Source organism: Medicago sativa, chromosome 7 (genome assembly GCF_051527215.1).
Source record: "Medicago sativa cultivar Bolivia chromosome 7, Bolivia_mono, whole genome shotgun sequence".
Taxonomy (NCBI): domain Eukaryota; kingdom Viridiplantae; phylum Streptophyta; class Magnoliopsida; order Fabales; family Fabaceae; genus Medicago; species Medicago sativa.
The window spans coordinates 85,217,736-85,235,704 of record NC_140755.1 but is presented as its reverse complement, the minus strand read 5'-3'; the positions used below and the strand labels follow the sequence as shown (position 1 = coordinate 85,235,704).

At 34.8% G+C, this 17,969-nt stretch overlaps 1 protein-coding gene across 1 annotated transcript; it reads left to right on the top strand.

The window, feature by feature from the left end:
- Positions 1-3,454: 3,454 nt before the first annotated feature.
- Positions 3,455-14,355, top strand: UBP5 (ubiquitin-specific protease 5). The gene is made up of 12 exons (XM_085730659.1): positions 3,455-3,766; positions 6,583-6,837; positions 6,979-7,123; positions 7,248-7,307; positions 7,647-7,742; positions 7,849-8,241; positions 9,976-10,116; positions 10,203-10,373; positions 10,723-10,980; positions 11,078-11,742; positions 13,652-13,925; positions 14,024-14,355. The coding sequence occupies exons 1-12, from the start codon at positions 3,630-3,632 to the stop codon at positions 14,165-14,167; spliced, it is 2,739 nt and encodes a 912-aa protein (XP_085586785.1). The 5' UTR covers positions 3,455-3,629; the 3' UTR covers positions 14,168-14,355.
- The last annotated feature ends 3,614 nt before the right edge of the window (positions 14,356-17,969 follow it).

Below are 17,969 nucleotides of genomic sequence, written 5' to 3'. Positions count from 1 at the left end.
AAACCTTTTAGTTAGCAATGAAGGACTACAAGTGCAGAGTGGATGTTCTAACTTTAAAGCTTGATTTGAATGCAATTTGATTTTGTGCTAAGGGTTTGTTGTTCACGTAAGGCACACCAAAGTAAGAGAAAATTTTTGTGATTTGTTTTGATGAGAGAGAACCAAAACCGAAAATGAGATGATAATGGGTGGTTAAGTGAAGTAAATGAGAGTTGGTGGCCTTGGGTTTCGTAACTGCCCAAAATTGCAGCTACTCGCAGATGCGAGCAACCTTACTCGCAGATGCGAGTGTTTTGGTAGTCAACGCAAGCCAAACTATACCTGCTCGCATTGCGAAGCCGTTTTACTGCTATTGCGAGTACTAATGGTTCAGACTTTTGCTCTGTTTGGATTCCGTTTTTGGATGTTTCGATGCATGCGCATGACTCTAATATTTAATTATGCATTAAAACAATAAATAGACTCACAAAATTGGGTTGCCTCCCAACAAGCGCTTGTTTAACGTCGTTAGCTCGACGCCTTTTTCGTTAGGGCGGCCAAAATGAAACGGACAATACATCATCCTTTGTACTCCTTTGCTTTGGGAGGAATTCCATGAACTTTAAGAACGAGATGATGTGGAGTCCATGACCTCCTTAACATTGGTTTGAACAAGGTGCAAATTTCATCAATGATTCGATCGATTTCAACCTTGTTCATCTTCTTCCCTCTTGTTACCATTAAATCTTCCTTGATTAGTAACCGTTCCTTTTTCTCAACCAATTATCGCTTCTTCAATATCAACAGTTGTAACTACCTCATTGTGAACAACAATTTCTTCAACAATCTCTCCGACTCTCTCTAACATGTTTGGATTATTTTCTTGTTCTCTAAGAGTGGATTGATTGTTGGCTTGATTATCCATGATTTGTGCTTGAATCAACCCAATTTGAAGTGATAAAGTCTTCAATCTTTGGTTGGTATCTTGCATGTTTATCATGGATTGTTGCATGAAGATATTCAAAGTATTTTCAATCACCGAATATCTCTCATCTTCATAAGAATGTTGCTGATCTTGTAGATAGGATTCATACTCGGGTGGAGTATAGAAATTGAAGTAACCATGATCAGCCATGATTTTGGCTAGGTAGTGATCCTAAAATGGAAACAACTAACAAGAAACTTTTCTTTGTTTATCAACAAGGGGTTAGCACAAACAACGATCAAATAAAGAAAACTATTTACGGATTATATACAAATACTCAAAACGATAAATCAATCGTTCTATCTATGATAACTAAACACCATTCCCCGCAACGGCGCCATTTTGGCGTAGTAATTTTGCATCAAACAAGATAAGTATTTCGTGTATCGTCTCCACAGGGAATAGTGCGTTATCAATGACAGCTTTAACATCGATTATCATTCAAAGTATTAAGAGTACTTGTTTGTTTGAATTGAAATGTATCTAGCTAAACTAATTGCAAAAAGTAAAAGTTGAGATAAATAAGGATTGAAACTTGTTAGGAGTAGCGTTCCTTAACCAAGCGTCACACGTAACCTAATTGATCCATATGAATTCTAGCTTCATAAGCAACATTATCACAATCAATTCTAAACTATCCTTCGTGTCCAAAGTGATATAATTATTTCTAAGTTATCGTTTAAACATTCGTGTCCAAATTCCTTAAACGATAACAAAGTCGATCGGATAACCTAATCGACCGTGTCCAGCCTGGTTAAGTTATACGAAAGCATTTAGCTCTTGATTATGGTGATTATCGCAAGATTAACAAAGATGTCAAGTAAGTTAACCTAAGATATATTGCTATTCTAGCTCAAGATTCAAGAGTTTGTGTCCAAATCATCTTTGAATCTCATTGAAAGCATTAACACAAGAATAACAACAATATTGAATATAAATTGCTAGAATCATATTTTGCAAAATCAAAAGATTACATGTTAAGCAAAGATCAAGTACCTCTCATCCCAACAAAGGGGATTTAGCTACTCATCATCATGGAAGCCATGCAAGGATGGATTGAAAAGGAAGGATTCATTACACTTGTGATGTCTCAACAAAGTATTAAGATCCAACTTCCAAAACCAATCTTACTCAATGAAGAACTACCTTACTTCTCTCTATGAAAATATCTAAACTAAAACCTAAGAGAAGCTAAGAAAATATCAAGCTAAGATATGACAAGACTCTCTCCAAAGAGTAGCAAGTGGCTATATAAAGACTTCGCTCGCCCGAACTCGCATGCGAGCTACATCACTCGCAGATGCGAGTTGCTTCGCCCGGACCAATGATACGTTGTCACGTCATAACCGAGGGGATCAAACCGCCCTAACTCGCAATTGCGAGTAAGGGAGCTCGCCGATTGCGAGTTGCTCGCATCCGCTACTCGGCAGCTTGCGAGTGTGAGTGCGAGTTCCTTCTCTCCCCGGATCAGCCTTCTCGCCCAAATAGTACTTTTTCATGATTTTGATCTTAAATCAATGTCTTGAGGCTAATTCCCGCACAAAAGGATAGAGTAATGATAAGTAAAGCGTAATAAGGCATTTAACGCTTATTTCTCGGCTTTTCCTTCGATATCTTGTAAAACAAGTAACAAAAAGTGTATGAAATATAACATGAAAATAACACTTTTTAGCACTTATCGCGTTCGATACGTAACGGGACGGGGGCTTGCTTTTACTTCTATTCCTTACGTGTCTCTTTTATGAACTAATTTATGAGATTTTCCAATAAGGCCTCGCGTGCCAAGACTTTAAAATGTTGAACTATTTTCCGCCGCAATAGTTTAAGATTTTTTTATGATGTTGAATTTGAAGGATAATTATTATTATTATTATCCATTTTATGATTTAAATGAAGTATGTGACATTCCGTTGTGATCAAAATACTCGATTTTAAATGAAATTTTTATGTTGGGAAACGGGGTGTTACATATACACACACAGTGGTGTACACAAAATAATTCAAATTCACATTTTACTTCAAAGCTATAAATCCTAACTTTAAGTTAGAATCAATTCGAAAAAAAAAACTCAATTCTATTCAAAAGCAACCAATCACGTCAAAATCAATTTTACAACTCCAAAATTACTACTTGGTGCTCACCACACATATACTTAGAGTCGATTTGTTACAATTTTTTTCATGAAAAAGTATTATTTTTAAACAAAATATTAACCTTTAGAAGTTGCCGTCCATTTGATATATAATTTTAAAAAAATCAAAATATGAAAAATAATCTAAATACTAATTTAAATGAGAAACTGTTTCCAAATTTAAGAATCTTACTTAAGTTAGAAGAGACATATAACATCTCATCTAAATGATTCAACTTATTTACTTTGAGAGATCTTAAATATGCACACGGTGAAAGAAAAAAAAAACCACCCACTTCATTATTATCCCAAAAAAAAGTCCTAGTAAATAAAAAAAGAAAGTAAAATCCCCCAATTTACATCTCTGCGGAACTGAGAGAGAACTCTAGAAGTGAGAAGAGAGGGAAATTTCTTCTTCATCTTTTTCTCCTTTTCCTCAAAATTCCAATCCAATCCAATTTCTTCAAACACAAAACATTGTTTTTTTTTTGTTTCATTAAAAAAGGAAAATTGGTTTGAGGTGAGAGAAGAACATGACAGAAGTGTCGATGTGTTACATCAACAGCTCCGAACTGACTCCAGATGAAGAGAGAATCATGATCAGAGACATTGCTCTTTCTGCTCAAGCTACTCCCAAAGAAGGCGACACCTTTTTCATCATCACTCAGAGGTTTTTTCGCCTTTTGTTTTTGTTTTGCTTCAATTTTTTTGTTTGTTTTGTTTTTTTTATTTGGGTAACCTAATTAGACCCAAAGTTTTGAACTTTTTTAGTTTTTGATTAGATTGTAACAATGTTTTGTTTCATTGGGAAAATGGGGTGTGACCAGAATTTGCTCTGATTTTTATTTTTTTTATTATGTTTTTGCAATTGGGTACCCAAATTAGACCCAAAGTTTAAACCTTTTTTCGTTTTTGATTATATTTTAACAATGTTTTGTTTCATTGGGAAAATGGGTTGTGACCAGAATTTGCTATGATTTTGATTTTTGCCCCAAAATTTGATTTTTGCTTTGTTTTTGTGTTCATTTGTGGTTAAGTGTTTGGGAGATGGTGGATGCGTTCTAGATGAATATTGCAATAATCTTAGTGAGTTTAGTTTAATACTTAATGATGGTTATGCCTTCATTATGAATGCACATAACCATCAAACACTTGTTTTGAGAAATTCGGCTTGGTGGTATAGGCTTGAGACCTAAGAGGGTGCTCCTCTCGGTCTCAAATTTGAATCCTCCAGGTGCCAACAAATCCTGCGTTAGGTTTCAAATTCGAATCCTCCAAGTGCCAACAAATCCTGGTTGGGCTAGTCCATGCAGGGATTTGTTCTGGCTTGAATTGGGGGGCTAGTGATCGGTGTGATTGGTTCTTTGGATTAGACGATCCTTGGACCGGATCCAGAAAAAAAAAACCTTGTTTTGAGAGGAATGATTTTGTGGCATGTCTTTGGTGGGTTCTTATCAAATTTCATTCAATATTGTTTTACACAGGAGTAATTGTTGCAGCCCTTTCTCTAACAGAGAGTTAGCATGCAGTTCAGTTGTTTTTGTAGAAAGCTGTGCAATGATAGTGTTACTGTGTTGTCTGAACCCTTTTACCATGGCACTGCAATATCATTATCCTATGAGTCGATATTGTAAATTACTTTTTTTTGGGGAGGTTTATTGAGCTATAATGTTATGCATTCTGAAATTAGGAGGTACAGGGTTAGGAATAAGTTGTTTGCTGTAGATTGTGCTGCTTCAAGATCCCAATTTCCTAGGTTGCTTTGTTGGCTTGACTTACACTTTGTCTGAACTACTTTAATTCAGAGTTGATGTTTTTATTCAGTTGTTTAACTTGCTTGTGTTTGTTCCCCACACATGTGCATGGGGGATAAGAATGTTTTTATTTTTTTTGGAAACTCAGTATCCAGTCCTAGGACCGACTAATGGGGGACCAATAGCGGGGCGGGAGCCCAATTGAAGCCAGAGCAAAGCCTTGCATGGACAGGTCAAATTGTTCGCACCCTGGGGATTCAAATCTGAGACCTAGAGAGGTGCACACTCCTAGGTCCCAAACCTTCACCACCAGGCCAACCCCTAGGGGTTGAGGACGGTGGTTGTTGTGTTCTAGTATTGGGATGACTTTTAGGTATACTACAAAAAGGTTAAATGTTGCTCTTTGCCACTCAGTATTACCCTCATACGCTTAACGGAACCTATATACCAGATCATGAGACGCTGCTTAAGTTTTTTTTTTGGAAATAGTATTAGGGCTTAGTTACATCATAATGTACTGCATAGTTACAACAGCAACAACTCCACATCTACCTAATACCATCCCACCCACTTTGAGTACCCCAAAATCAACAACCATTATTAAAGTTCAACGTAAATATAATATGTAAAGAAACATGGGTAACTCCTTCTGACAGTAGAAAGTGCCCCTTGACCCTAATCCCATCATAATTGCATCACATGAAATGTTGAGTTGCTGCAGCAAAAAACAAAGCACAGAAGCTAGTATCAGTATGAATCGGACTAACTATTCAAGCTGTTGAAACCGTTTACCAAAAGCACCAAATACCCAAACTGCAGCAACACGTAATCACCAAAGAGAAATCTCATACATATCTGTGACACGTATAACTCTTGCAACTTCAAGCTGTCGCGACACGAGAACCAAAATTTTGCTGCTGCTTCTGTCATCATTCCATTTTATGACCAACACTTGCAGTGAATGCTGCTGTTACAATATTGTTTGTCCATTTTGCTATTAATGCACTGAATGTCTAAGTACCCTTACCCTCGGTTCCTGATCAACCTACAATTGGTACACTACTGCTATTTATGCCTCCCTATATTTTGGTCAAATTCATGTGTACTGCATTTCCAAAACTCAATCAATATTTGTGATACTCTTGCACCGCCCCCTTTTACTGCTGTTAAAATCCCTCCGCGATATCCTAGCACTAACACCATATCAGATTCAACCCAAACACCACCATAATCTTTCTTCTGCTTCACTTTAATTATTGTTTTCAACACTGCAGGGAGCCTTGATTTTATTTTCTCACTTTATTCTGATTTATTTTCAATTCTTGTACCACTTGCTCAGAACCTAAGCAGCATCGTCTAAAGAATTAGCACACTTTGTGACAAACAAATTATTCCAAATGAAAGGAGCTTCTTGACTCTTTAAAACCAATTAAATTTGAACTTCTGTTTCTAGAGTAGATTTGCCTATAAACACTTGCAGAAAAAAGATTGTGTGTGTAAGATAATTGCCCCCTTGCTTGATACTGTTGACAAAGACTTCAAAGAGAAACAGATATTTTTTTTATCATTAACCGTAACCCAGCTACATCTTGAAATACAATGCAGACATACTTCATTCTCTTATCATTGTTTGGTGGCTAGAGACTGATTGGTTGGTCTAGTTTGAATGGTGTCACACAATATGTAATTACTCTGGATAATAATAAACTTTTTTCTATTTGTTTCAATGCAGATGGTGGCAACATTGGATCGAATACGTGAACCAAGACCAGGCAAACCCTTCTTATGATGGATCTTCCTTTCCTGAACATAGCGATTTGGTCAGTTCAAGTGCTATAAAGAGGCCAGCTGGTATTGATAATTATGATTTGATTGATAATACTGGATCAGAGGACTCTAGTACAGGTATTGAAATTCATGATACACTTTTAGAAGGGCGTGACTATGTATTACTTCCTCGAGAGGTTTGGGACCAATTATTTAAATGGTGAGATTGCTTTTTGGTTTTCCTTTTGATTTTCTCAGTTTTAGTAAGAAATATTTGAACTGGTACAAACTTGTATTTGACTTAACCTGTAACTGGTCTTTAATATTAGCTGCTTGACATTTTTCTTTCCATCTCAACTAGGTATGGTGGTGGACCTACGTTGGAGAGGAAAGTTATTAGTTCAGGTCTTTCCCAGACAGAATTTGCAGTAGAGGTGTATCCTTTACGACTTCAATTACTTGTGTTACCAAGAAATGTTCGATCTACTATAAGAATAAGCAAGAAGGTAATATACGAGAGAAAGTAATGATTCGTGATGAATGGATCTTTAAAATCTGTTGCCTTTCCTTTGCAATTTTTATTCAATTTGTAAATGCTATATCTACCTTATAGTTGAGACATTTGGGCAGGAAACCATTGGACAGCTACACAAAAGAGCTTGTGAAATATTCGATCTTCTGTTGGACCAAGTAATGACTTCTCATTCCTTCTAGAAATTTTAGGGCTTGTTTGGTTTCTCTTTCCATTCTCTGTTTTCCTATTTTCATATTTTATTACACAAACAACATATTGTTCGCATTATGTTTTGTTTTCAAAGATTTATATATGGGAGAAAAATGAAAATAACAACCAATTATTTTTAGTGTTTCCTATGCAAATATGGATAAGGGAATAAAGTGAAAGTAATGTGTGACATTTTTGCAATAAAAAGTGAAAATGAAAACATAAACTACATATATGGCCCAATTCTATTAAAAAGTTTTTCTGTTTTATTCAGTGTTCATAAAAGATAGATACATATGTTGTAGGTGCGCATTTGGGATTACTATGGCCATCGGAAGCATGTCTTGATGAATGACATGGACAAAACTCTAGATGATGTCAATCTACAAATGGACCAAGACGTGAGTGTTCACCATATTTTATCTAGGAGTTTTCCTATTGCTGTTACTTTCATTTGACATTTTAGTACCCTTGTTTTCCTTTAGATTAATGACAACATTCATACAGATTCTTGTTGAGGTCGTAAACAATACAAGTTCTGCTCAAGAAAATGGATCAGTACATAGGGAAGCGAATTCCGTTCTTGTGGAGCCTACAAAATCAAGCGTATCAACTGCTGGTGGCCTGTCTACTAGCAAGGGTGCATCTAGAGGCAACAATGTCGAATATCATTCATCTCAGAAACTAAATTCTCCTGTCAGAGATTCAGAAAACCCTTATGGGACTCTTGGTGTCACCACAAGAGGTTCATTCGGTGGTCTCATTGGGTTGCTAAATCTTGGCAATACTTGTTTCATGAATAGTGCAATACAGTGCCTTGTTCATACACCAGAGTTCGCTAGGTACTTTAGGGAGGACTATCATCAAGAGATAAATTTTCAAAATCCACTCGGCATGGTTGTAAGTATCACTTAAAAAGCAGTAACTTGTTTCCTTTTCTCTCAATATTCTTTATGTGGGCTAAACTATATGGTAAGAACTTGGCGTGGAGATTAAAGAGCATTTCTAGAATTCATTAAAACACGGTATATAGTATTATTAGGCATTTTGTGAAACAACTATTGCAACAGCTTAGGCTTTAGAGTGAAGCCAGATGAATGCTTTTGTGTCCAACTTTTGGATTTGAACCATTTATAATTTATTGGGCCACATGCACTCACCTATGCTTTATTTCTACTTATTATTTAGAAGTATGGGGTTTCCGATGATCAAAATTTAGACCACTTGGTCGTAGAAACTATGATGTTATTGTTATTTCATGAATCAACTATCCAAAAATTTAAGCTTTAGGTTTAATGATGCTTTTATTTTGAACAAGGCTTGATTTTACTTTCGATCCTTCCAATTGATTTCAGTTTGAACAAAGCAGTGTTGTTAAATACAGTAATTAACAACCGCTATTGTTTCATAATACGGTGTTTAGTATGAAATATTGTCAAATAGCCGCTGTAGTGGTGCTATAGTACTATTGCGTAGCGGAATTTTAGCAATCAGATATTTTCCGCAATACGCGATTGACAACATTGAAACAAGGTCGTCCTGATTATTCGTATTGAAATCAAGGGGAGACATTTTTTTCTTCTAAACTACGATGTCGCAATGTTCAGTTAAACCTAAAATTTAATCTAAGGTCTTGAGTGTTTGTTTTTAATGTCTTTGCTCTGCCATTAAAATGACAAGAAACGTAACAAAAAATGGCAAGAAAATGCTCTCGTTTTCATTCCATTGCTCTGTTATTCTTTTAGTTAATATCTTGGTTTATATTTAATTTGCCAATAAAATAATTTTTAAATAGTAGTTTGTCGTAGTATTTGCATTGGAAAATTTTGTCTTTTTTAGCTTGGTAGCATTTGTGATTGTGAGGTATTATTTTAGTTACAAGAAGATCATTGTTTATATATTGCTTGAATGCGAGCAATAAGATTTAACTTTTTGTGCTTTGTGTTTGTTGTATCCATTCTTCAATGACTTGGTTTGGTTGGACAATGTTTCTTTAGTCAACCCTATGTATAATCTGTCATGGTTAGAGTGTAAAAGGTGGGGCAGTAGAAAACTTTCGTATAAATATTAAAACTGCAATTAAGTACCACTCTTTTCGGAAAAAATACGAAAAGAAAACTGAAAAGCATCACTATAAGCTGAGAGATCCCTTCCATGTTACCAGTCAAGCTGGGAAAATTTTACCACAAACTCTAAACTCAATTTTATTAAGATAAGAATACTAGAATAAATGAGTGGCAACAAGATAAAAGATAAGATTAGGAATGATTGCATTAGGAAAAAAAGTTGGGGTGGCATCTATTATGGAAAATATGGTATCATCTTTGCCTTAGGTGGTTTTGGCATGTGTAGTGGAGAAGACTTGTAGAAGCCCGGACCCTAGTAAGGAAAGTAGATTATGAAAGGTAGTCAATATTTAAATTTAAGGACCAAAAGAACAATGAGCAAATCATTAAGAAGGACTTAGATTTAAATGATTATGTATGGACATGTTACAATTGGATATTATGACTGTTCGGTTTATGTGGCCAATCCCATCCAGTGGGAGAAGGTTTTTTGGTTGTTGCTGTTTTTGTATAAGTTAACTGTTATAACTGCAAATTATTGAGTTTACATGAAATTTCAACTATGCAGGGTGAACTAGCCCTAGCATTTGGCGAGTTGCTTCGAAAACTATGGGCACCTGGGCGAACACCAATTGCTCCTCGCCCTTTTAAAGCAAAGCTTGCTCGTTTTGCACCTCAGTTCAGTGGGCACAACCAACACGATTCTCAGGTTTGCTTCTCTAGCGAATTTGTTTACCCTCTTCAACTTCCATGATGTAGCCTGTCTGTGGTAGCATTTGTTTATTATTTTATCAGGAGCTCTTAGCATTTCTGCTGGATGGTCTCCATGAAGACTTAAATCGTGTAAAGCACAAACCATATATAAAGTCTCGAGATGCTGATGGCCGACCTGATGAAGAAGTGGCTGATGAATATTGGGCAAATCATATTGCTCGTAATGATTCCATAATTGTTGATGTGTGCCAGGTGAGTCAAGTGAATATGTCTTGAGTCGTCATCGCTCTTTCCCTTATTAATGTAGGTTTCCATAATGTATTGGTTTTTACATTAGTATGCTTCAATTGAGCCTTGGTCACGATACTTGGATATGGCCGTCTGAATATTGTTTTGGCCTAGTCTCTAAATCCTGCATACTAATTTTCTTTTGCCACTCAATCCTATATCCCATTAACCATTTTCGTAAATGCTCAATACCACAATTTGTTCATGATTTAAACTTTGGCCTCTTGATTATCGATAGAAATTGTGATATCTATTTTCATTTTATATATGTTCCTAATCAAGTACACCAGCTCAGGTTTGTTTCATTTTACAGGGACAATACAAGTCGACTTTGGTATGTCCAGTTTGCAACAAAGTCTCTGTCACATTTGATCCTTTCATGTACCTTTCCCTACCTCTCCAGTCCACCACCAATAGGACCATGACAGTGACTGTTTTTAGTTGCGACAGTATTACCCTGCCTTCTCCGTGTACAGTAACTGTGCCCAAGCAGGGACGATGCAGAGATCTTATACAAGCACTAGGCAATTCTTGCTCATTGAAGCATAACGAGAGGATAGTGCTTGTGGAGGTGTGTACGATACTAGAATAAAGTTAAACATATGTATTGGAATTGCATTTAGTACTTTATTCTAATTGGATGTGTTATATTGATGTGCTATTCACAGATACGAAACCATTTGATCCATAGATATTTTGAAGATCCTCTTCAATTGTTGTCCTCAATTAAAGATGATGACCGCCTTGCCGCTTACAAGATTACAAAGATGGACAAAAACACTAAGTACCTCCAGTTGATACATCGCCGCAGAGAGCAGAGTAGTGACTCGCATACCATTTCAGGATGGAAACCATATGGAACACCTATTGTTTCATTGATCTCATCTGATGATAAAATCACAAGAGGTGACATACAAGTAATGGTTAATCGTATACTGTCTCCTCTTCTGTTGAAAGGTGACAATGCACAACAAGCTGCTTTTGCTGAAACCAACGTGGTTTCAAATTCAATAAATAAGGATGATACCGTTTCAAAGGCGACACACCTACCGACATTACCTCTACTATTGGTAGATGATAACAATGCTTGCATTGATCTTTCAATGGGAGAGGAGAAAGTAGTTAAACTGTCACCGTCATCAGCAAGAGTTCTAGTGTATATTGATTGGTCTCAGAAGCTTCTGGAAAAGTATGATACTCGTCCACTTGAGACTTTGCCAGAAGTTTTGAAATACGGGCCTGTAACCAAGAAAGCTCGTACTGAACCTCTCTCTTTGTACACTTGTTTGGAAGCTTTTCTGCGTGAAGAACCTTTGGTGCCTGAAGATATGTGGTTAGTTAATCCTCTCTCATCTGTCCCATATATGCCACGATTTCCTTGTTTCTTTCTCATGCTTACCAAACAATCAAATGGAATATACATTAATAATTGTTAGCTTGATGTCTTTATGACCTGTTTAAATTATTTCGATTGCATCTTTCCTAAAATATTTAGTTTGTACAATAAGAATCTCACAGAACTTGTGACTAGTATCACGCTTCTTGTTTGAATATTTGTTTGTAGTACATTGAGAGTAATAGAAGATTGTGTTCATCCACAACATTGAATGAGCTAATGTGTGGTTACACCGTCCTTTACATGGTCAGCTATGGAGCTGTAAAATTAATTTGATATTAGATCAGTTTTGATGATTTGATCTAGATGCTTTACATTAACTATGGAATGGTTGGTCTTCAGGATTTTCAAGATTTTGTAAAATAGATTCATTAACAAAACATCATATAAGAGACCTTAATCACAATAAAACTATTAACATCTCAAGATTTTTTAAGATGGACTCAGTTTAATTTGAAATCCATTATGAATGAAAACATTAAAATACGCTCTTGCCCATTTTGGTAAAACCCGAGGACTTAAAAGACATGCTAGCGCCAAACGCTCGGACACTCTCTTGAACACTCAATTATAGGGCCACGCCACTTTCTTAGACTGTGTACTTTGCTACTGGTTCAGCCTTTTTGCCCTTTTACTGTCATCTCGTTATCTCTATCATACTGCAAGTTAACACCGCCACCACTGTCCCTCAACCTCTCCCATCAATTGCTCCACAGACATCCACCCACCGCTTTTTTCCCCTCCACAATGGATTGTTCTATGAAAATTGGTCCTTTTCATTCCAACTGTTTTTTTTTTCTTTTTTTTTCTTTTCCGTGTAGCATCCAAAGTGAATTTTGCAGGTTTAGAAGATGTTATAATATATGTTTTCTACTTTTAGAAAACAGAAGAGAATAAAAATAATAGCTTTTAACAAAACTAGCAACAGAAAGTCAGAAATATGAAAACCCATTTTCGCTGTATTGGCTTAAAGTGAATATGAGAAACAATCTTAAAAATGATTATCTATTGATTGAAATTTACTGGAATGAAACGGGAAATTTCTGGGAATGGAAAACTTAAACAACTGTTGGTTCTGTGACAATGAGGGTGTGACTTTTGTTTTAGTTTGAATTAATAGAACGGGTGTTAAACCTGAATAGCCGGTTAGCAAGTAGTGGGTTTTAAAAAATGATGACGTGGACAAATTGTCAAGAGTGTTCAAAGGAGTGTGTTAGAGTGGTTGTCCATAGCCATGACTAGTTAACTAATGCTTTGTTTCTCCTTTCTCTTCTCTCGTGCACATTTGTATTGGAATTGTTTTTGCTTAATATGCTCCTCCTTTATTGCAGCCTACCTGTTTTGAAACGCCAGTAACTCAAATACTGCACAATTCTTGTACTAGAGTCATCCTATCGATATGACTTACACAAGATATAACTAATCTAATTCTCTTTTTACCAAAAAAGTTGCTGTACCGTAAGAAAATCTTCAAAATTTTTGAATCGGTAAAACATTATTTTGTAAGAGTTGATCAAGACATTGTTGGTTATTTGTACGTATTCTTTATTCATACTCCCAATGTTCTATCTTTGAAGCAATTTTCTATGAATCTTGCGAAGTATTCTCTTCATACTACTTTGACCTTTGAATAAAGAAATTTACGTACTTGTCAGATGTCACTCTACATTTCAAACTTGTACATGTTTTTCTTGTAAGCTCTTATATTGCTAAACAATCATATGAATAGGGAAAAATGTCCACTCACTGCAGTAATAGTTATTAAATCATCTCCCCATTTACATATATGTTAGATTGAATGGATGATACTTGAAGCCAATTGCTAAAGTTTTAAGTTCTGATATAGGTACTGTCCTAAATGCAAAGAGAGACGACAAGCAAGCAAAAAGCTTGATTTATGGAGGCTCCCAGAGGTTTTGGTGATTCATTTAAAGAGGTTCTCATACAGCAGATCAATGAAGCATAAGCTCGAGACTTTTGTTAACTTTCCCATTCATGATTTTGATTTAACAAATTACATAGCCAACAAAAACAACTCTCGGCGTCAAGTGTATGAACTCTATGCCCTTACAAATCATTATGGTAGTATGGGTAGTGGACATTATACTGCACATATTAAGGTAAAATGATAAATTACTAATTCTTTGAAAGTTTATTTGACTTCTTGTTCTTCCTTTTAAGCAACACTGCAGCTTGACATTTTTTTTTGAAATTGCAGCTTTTAGACGAAAACAGGTGGTACAATTTTGATGATAGCCACATATCACTCATAAGTGAAGACGATGTTAATACTGCCGCTGCCTATGTTCTGTTTTACCGGAGGGTGAAAACTGACGATGACATTGTAAGCAATGGGGTTTAGTCTTGCATGTATGCATTTTTAGGCATTAAATAGATTTTCATGTACACATCTAGTTATGAAAAGTCTAGGTTATATCAGGTGTTATGTCTCAATTCAGACATTTTTGTTGTGTAATGAAAAGCACAGGCCTGTTGATATGAGAGTTTAGTCAATGAACTAACTATAAATGTATTTCTTTTGCTTTTCAATTTACTTTTTTAGGAGTTTCTTTGGTGGAGATTAGGTAAATATTTGATCATATTACTAGAACATTCAGTATTATGCTTAATCAAAGTGAAACTATTATGATGAAGTTGGTGATAAGATGCATAATTATAAACAATGAGTGGTTGTGTAGCCTAAAAAGCAAAGTTTATTGTACGTTCAATTCATATTAGGAATTTAAGCTTGGGTAGAAATTTCAAAGACGTGCCAGAAATTATTGAAATTTTGTGGAGTTTACATTGCTGATAGCTTGTAACATTCACCAATTAGGATTGGAGTTCTCTTATATGATAAAGGTGTGAGACTAATTTCAAATGTGTTTTTTGTCTAAATATTTTTTTCTTCTTGGCAGTGTAAATTGATATAGACATTCAAAGCCTGGGAAGCCACTTACCATAATAAATATTTCAACTGTGCACGTGTTCTTTTTCTTTTTTGTCTCTATTTATTAGTAGTAGCTTTATAGAGAAAATATTGATAAAAAAGTTATATAGAAGAAATAAATAAATATATACAAAACAGTATTCGTGGAAATATATAGCATGGCTGTCATCCCTTTGGTACATATCATATCATACAACTCGTGTTTTCACATTCTTATCCAATTGAAGTAAAGAAACTGCCTTTTATAAATGGAAATGGAATTCTATTTCATCAAAACTATTTGCGTAACGGCACTTTTATCATGGCAAAAAGTAAATCCACATCTAATGTCAGCTTTTAAACATATTTTCACTAACAAAGATTTAGATAATATATATGCATTTCTTGGTGCCATAATGATATTTCTCGGAAATCTTTTTCGGATACATGCATGTTGAACGATGGTATAATCTATGGAAAATGCTATTTCTCTAGAAAAATAACATCAAGAATTTTTCAAGACACAACTATCAAGTTTTAATTGCATGATTTATTTGTTCACTTCCTATTTTTCAAATACAACTCCTTGAATTGTGACAAATAGTGCACCGTGATTGATCGCTCTTTATTCTTGAAGAATTCTTGATGTTATTTTTCTAGAGATATAGCATTGCTCATGATCTATTAGGAGAAAGATTGAAGTTAAAACTAACTGGAAGATGATTTTGAACCATTGCTGGTTAATTAGCAGAGTATAATGATCACTTTTTAATCGAATTGTTGAAGATATGATATTGAAGACTTTAAAGTGAAGCAAATATTAGAAAAAAGGCCTAATAAGCTCAAATCATGGTGGAGATCTAAGACAATTGCTCTTCAGCCCCTTTCATTTCTCATAATTCTGTTCATTGATGATCTGGAGTTACGAACCCATTGGTCCGAGAGATAACTCCCGAACTATGCGACATAGTTTCGACGGGCATGTGAATAGCATTGTGGACAACAACATTTCAATTTTTTGTTTGAAGAAGTTAAACTAGCCCACCGAAATAGACACCGATGAGAATCAAACTTCGTACTTTGAAATGAGCACACTCCAAGGTCTCAAGTCTACACCACAACATTTCAAATTGACAAACATAATATATATTTTTTTGTATTAAAGATAGAACATAATTCAACAACAACAATGCTTCAAATTGACAAACATTGCATAAATTGACAACACAATTTCAGTTTGCTCAAACTCTTCAACCATAGGGTTTAAACACACTTTCCTGAAACTTTTGACACTGGTAATTTGAACGAGCCTAGCGCAGACAAAAAATGTGTGCTAACTACAAGGATTTGAGAAAATATGTACTAACCTCTTGTTTAATTGTGCGAAACGTCTCTAGTTCAAAGGATTCAATCAATTTTAGTTGAAAATTGACACAATGAGAGGAGATTTGAATTTGGATATTTTTTTTTGAAAATTTTTAGGTTAAATTTTGTAAATGAAAAGTGAGTGAAAGTGGCTAAACACTACATATATAATTGTACGGTGCGAATTATATAATATGTAACGTATTTTTAAGTTTCACATTATACAATTCGAACGAAGATAAACCTATGATCATCTCATCGAGCATTCTAGGGGTGACTATTACTTTTGATCCTTTCAAATTATATGACCTACATATAATTGGCTGATATTTTTCCACACGTACATCCCAAAAGGCCTTTGATTGAACAATCTTCTTCTATGGTGTTACATGCACGAAAATTACACGTACTTTGATTAACTAACGCTCTCAATGAATAGAAAAGCCTTAGCTTTCAAACATTTAATAAAGCTAATGCATTATAGAGTTGCAATAAAATTATGTAAAGATGGTGAATGATTCGTATTAAATTAGACAAAGAAAGACCATAAAGATACATATTTTAATAGTTGAATGATATTGATTGTAAGGACTCCATATCAACGTGACACTTAACATTTAGAGTGAGAATGATCTCTTTGACCAAGAAACTTTTGAAGAAATATGACTTCAGTGGGTTTCAATAATAGAACCACTTTATTGCACAAATGGATATGTTTTAGCAACTTGAAAGATAGATACAATAAAATGCTCTCAAAGTAAAACAAGGAGTTGGTCTTACTACAAGGACTAGTGACAAGTATAGAAGGATTTTTGTGATTCATTTTTAGAACATTTTCCATTGCTTGGACATAATGAAGCTAGTGTGTAGTGCAAGGATAAAAAGTGGTGTGTGAGAGCTTTTTGTTAATTTGGTTGTTTTTGAAAGATACAAAATTATGTGTATGATTTTGTAGTATTATATACTTTTTAGTGGGAGTCCTTTATGTTTTTTTCATCATAAAGGTTTTATCACAAAAGATGGAGAAAAAGAACGGTGTCTTCTCCTTGCCACGTCAATGAAATCAACATCTTAAAAGTAGTCAAAATTTCATATGTTGATATTGATTGAATCAAATGCCTGTTTTTCTTTCACTTCAATTAGAGTACTTCGAGTGGACAACTGTAGTATGCCTTGGATACATGTGTAGCAACATTTGTCATCTCGCTCGACATGCATCGATGAATGAAAAATTATACGTAAATACATGACAAATCAGTTTGAATTTTCTATGTGTAGCCACTGCAGAGTTGTTTGTTCTAGCTAAGTGACCGATCCAACATGTGCTTAGATTAGATCAGACAGCTTTGCAGCCGCTGCACGTAAATTATGTTCTCAACAAATCATGTGTATGCTGAAATATCATCGTTAGTTTTGTTACTTTACACTCTATTTTCTTTGGAGGAATAAAATTAATAAACCGTATCAATTTTGTCCTATGATTTAGTTTTACATAGAGATATCTTTAATAAAGATCTTAAAGATATCATGACACAATTTTTTTTTTTGTTCTTCTTTTATATATCTTGCTTTTGAAGAGATTGGATTGCATGACCAGGAGATCATAAATTGTAGTTAAATAAGTCTTACCCTCTGTCACAGCAGGAGTTTTATATAATTGAATTGTCTTTTTATTGGTTGTATCACTAAAAGTGCACTTATTTACAGATGCAAAAATGATAATGTATATCAATAGTTAATTTACAAATATTTTGCTAGGATTCTTGAGACATTCATTAAAGATCTCAATTAAAATACTAATTTGAGAAAAAAAGTTGAGTGACATCATATATGAAAGTGGCAATGTTAAAGCAGTATTGTCTTTTGTCTT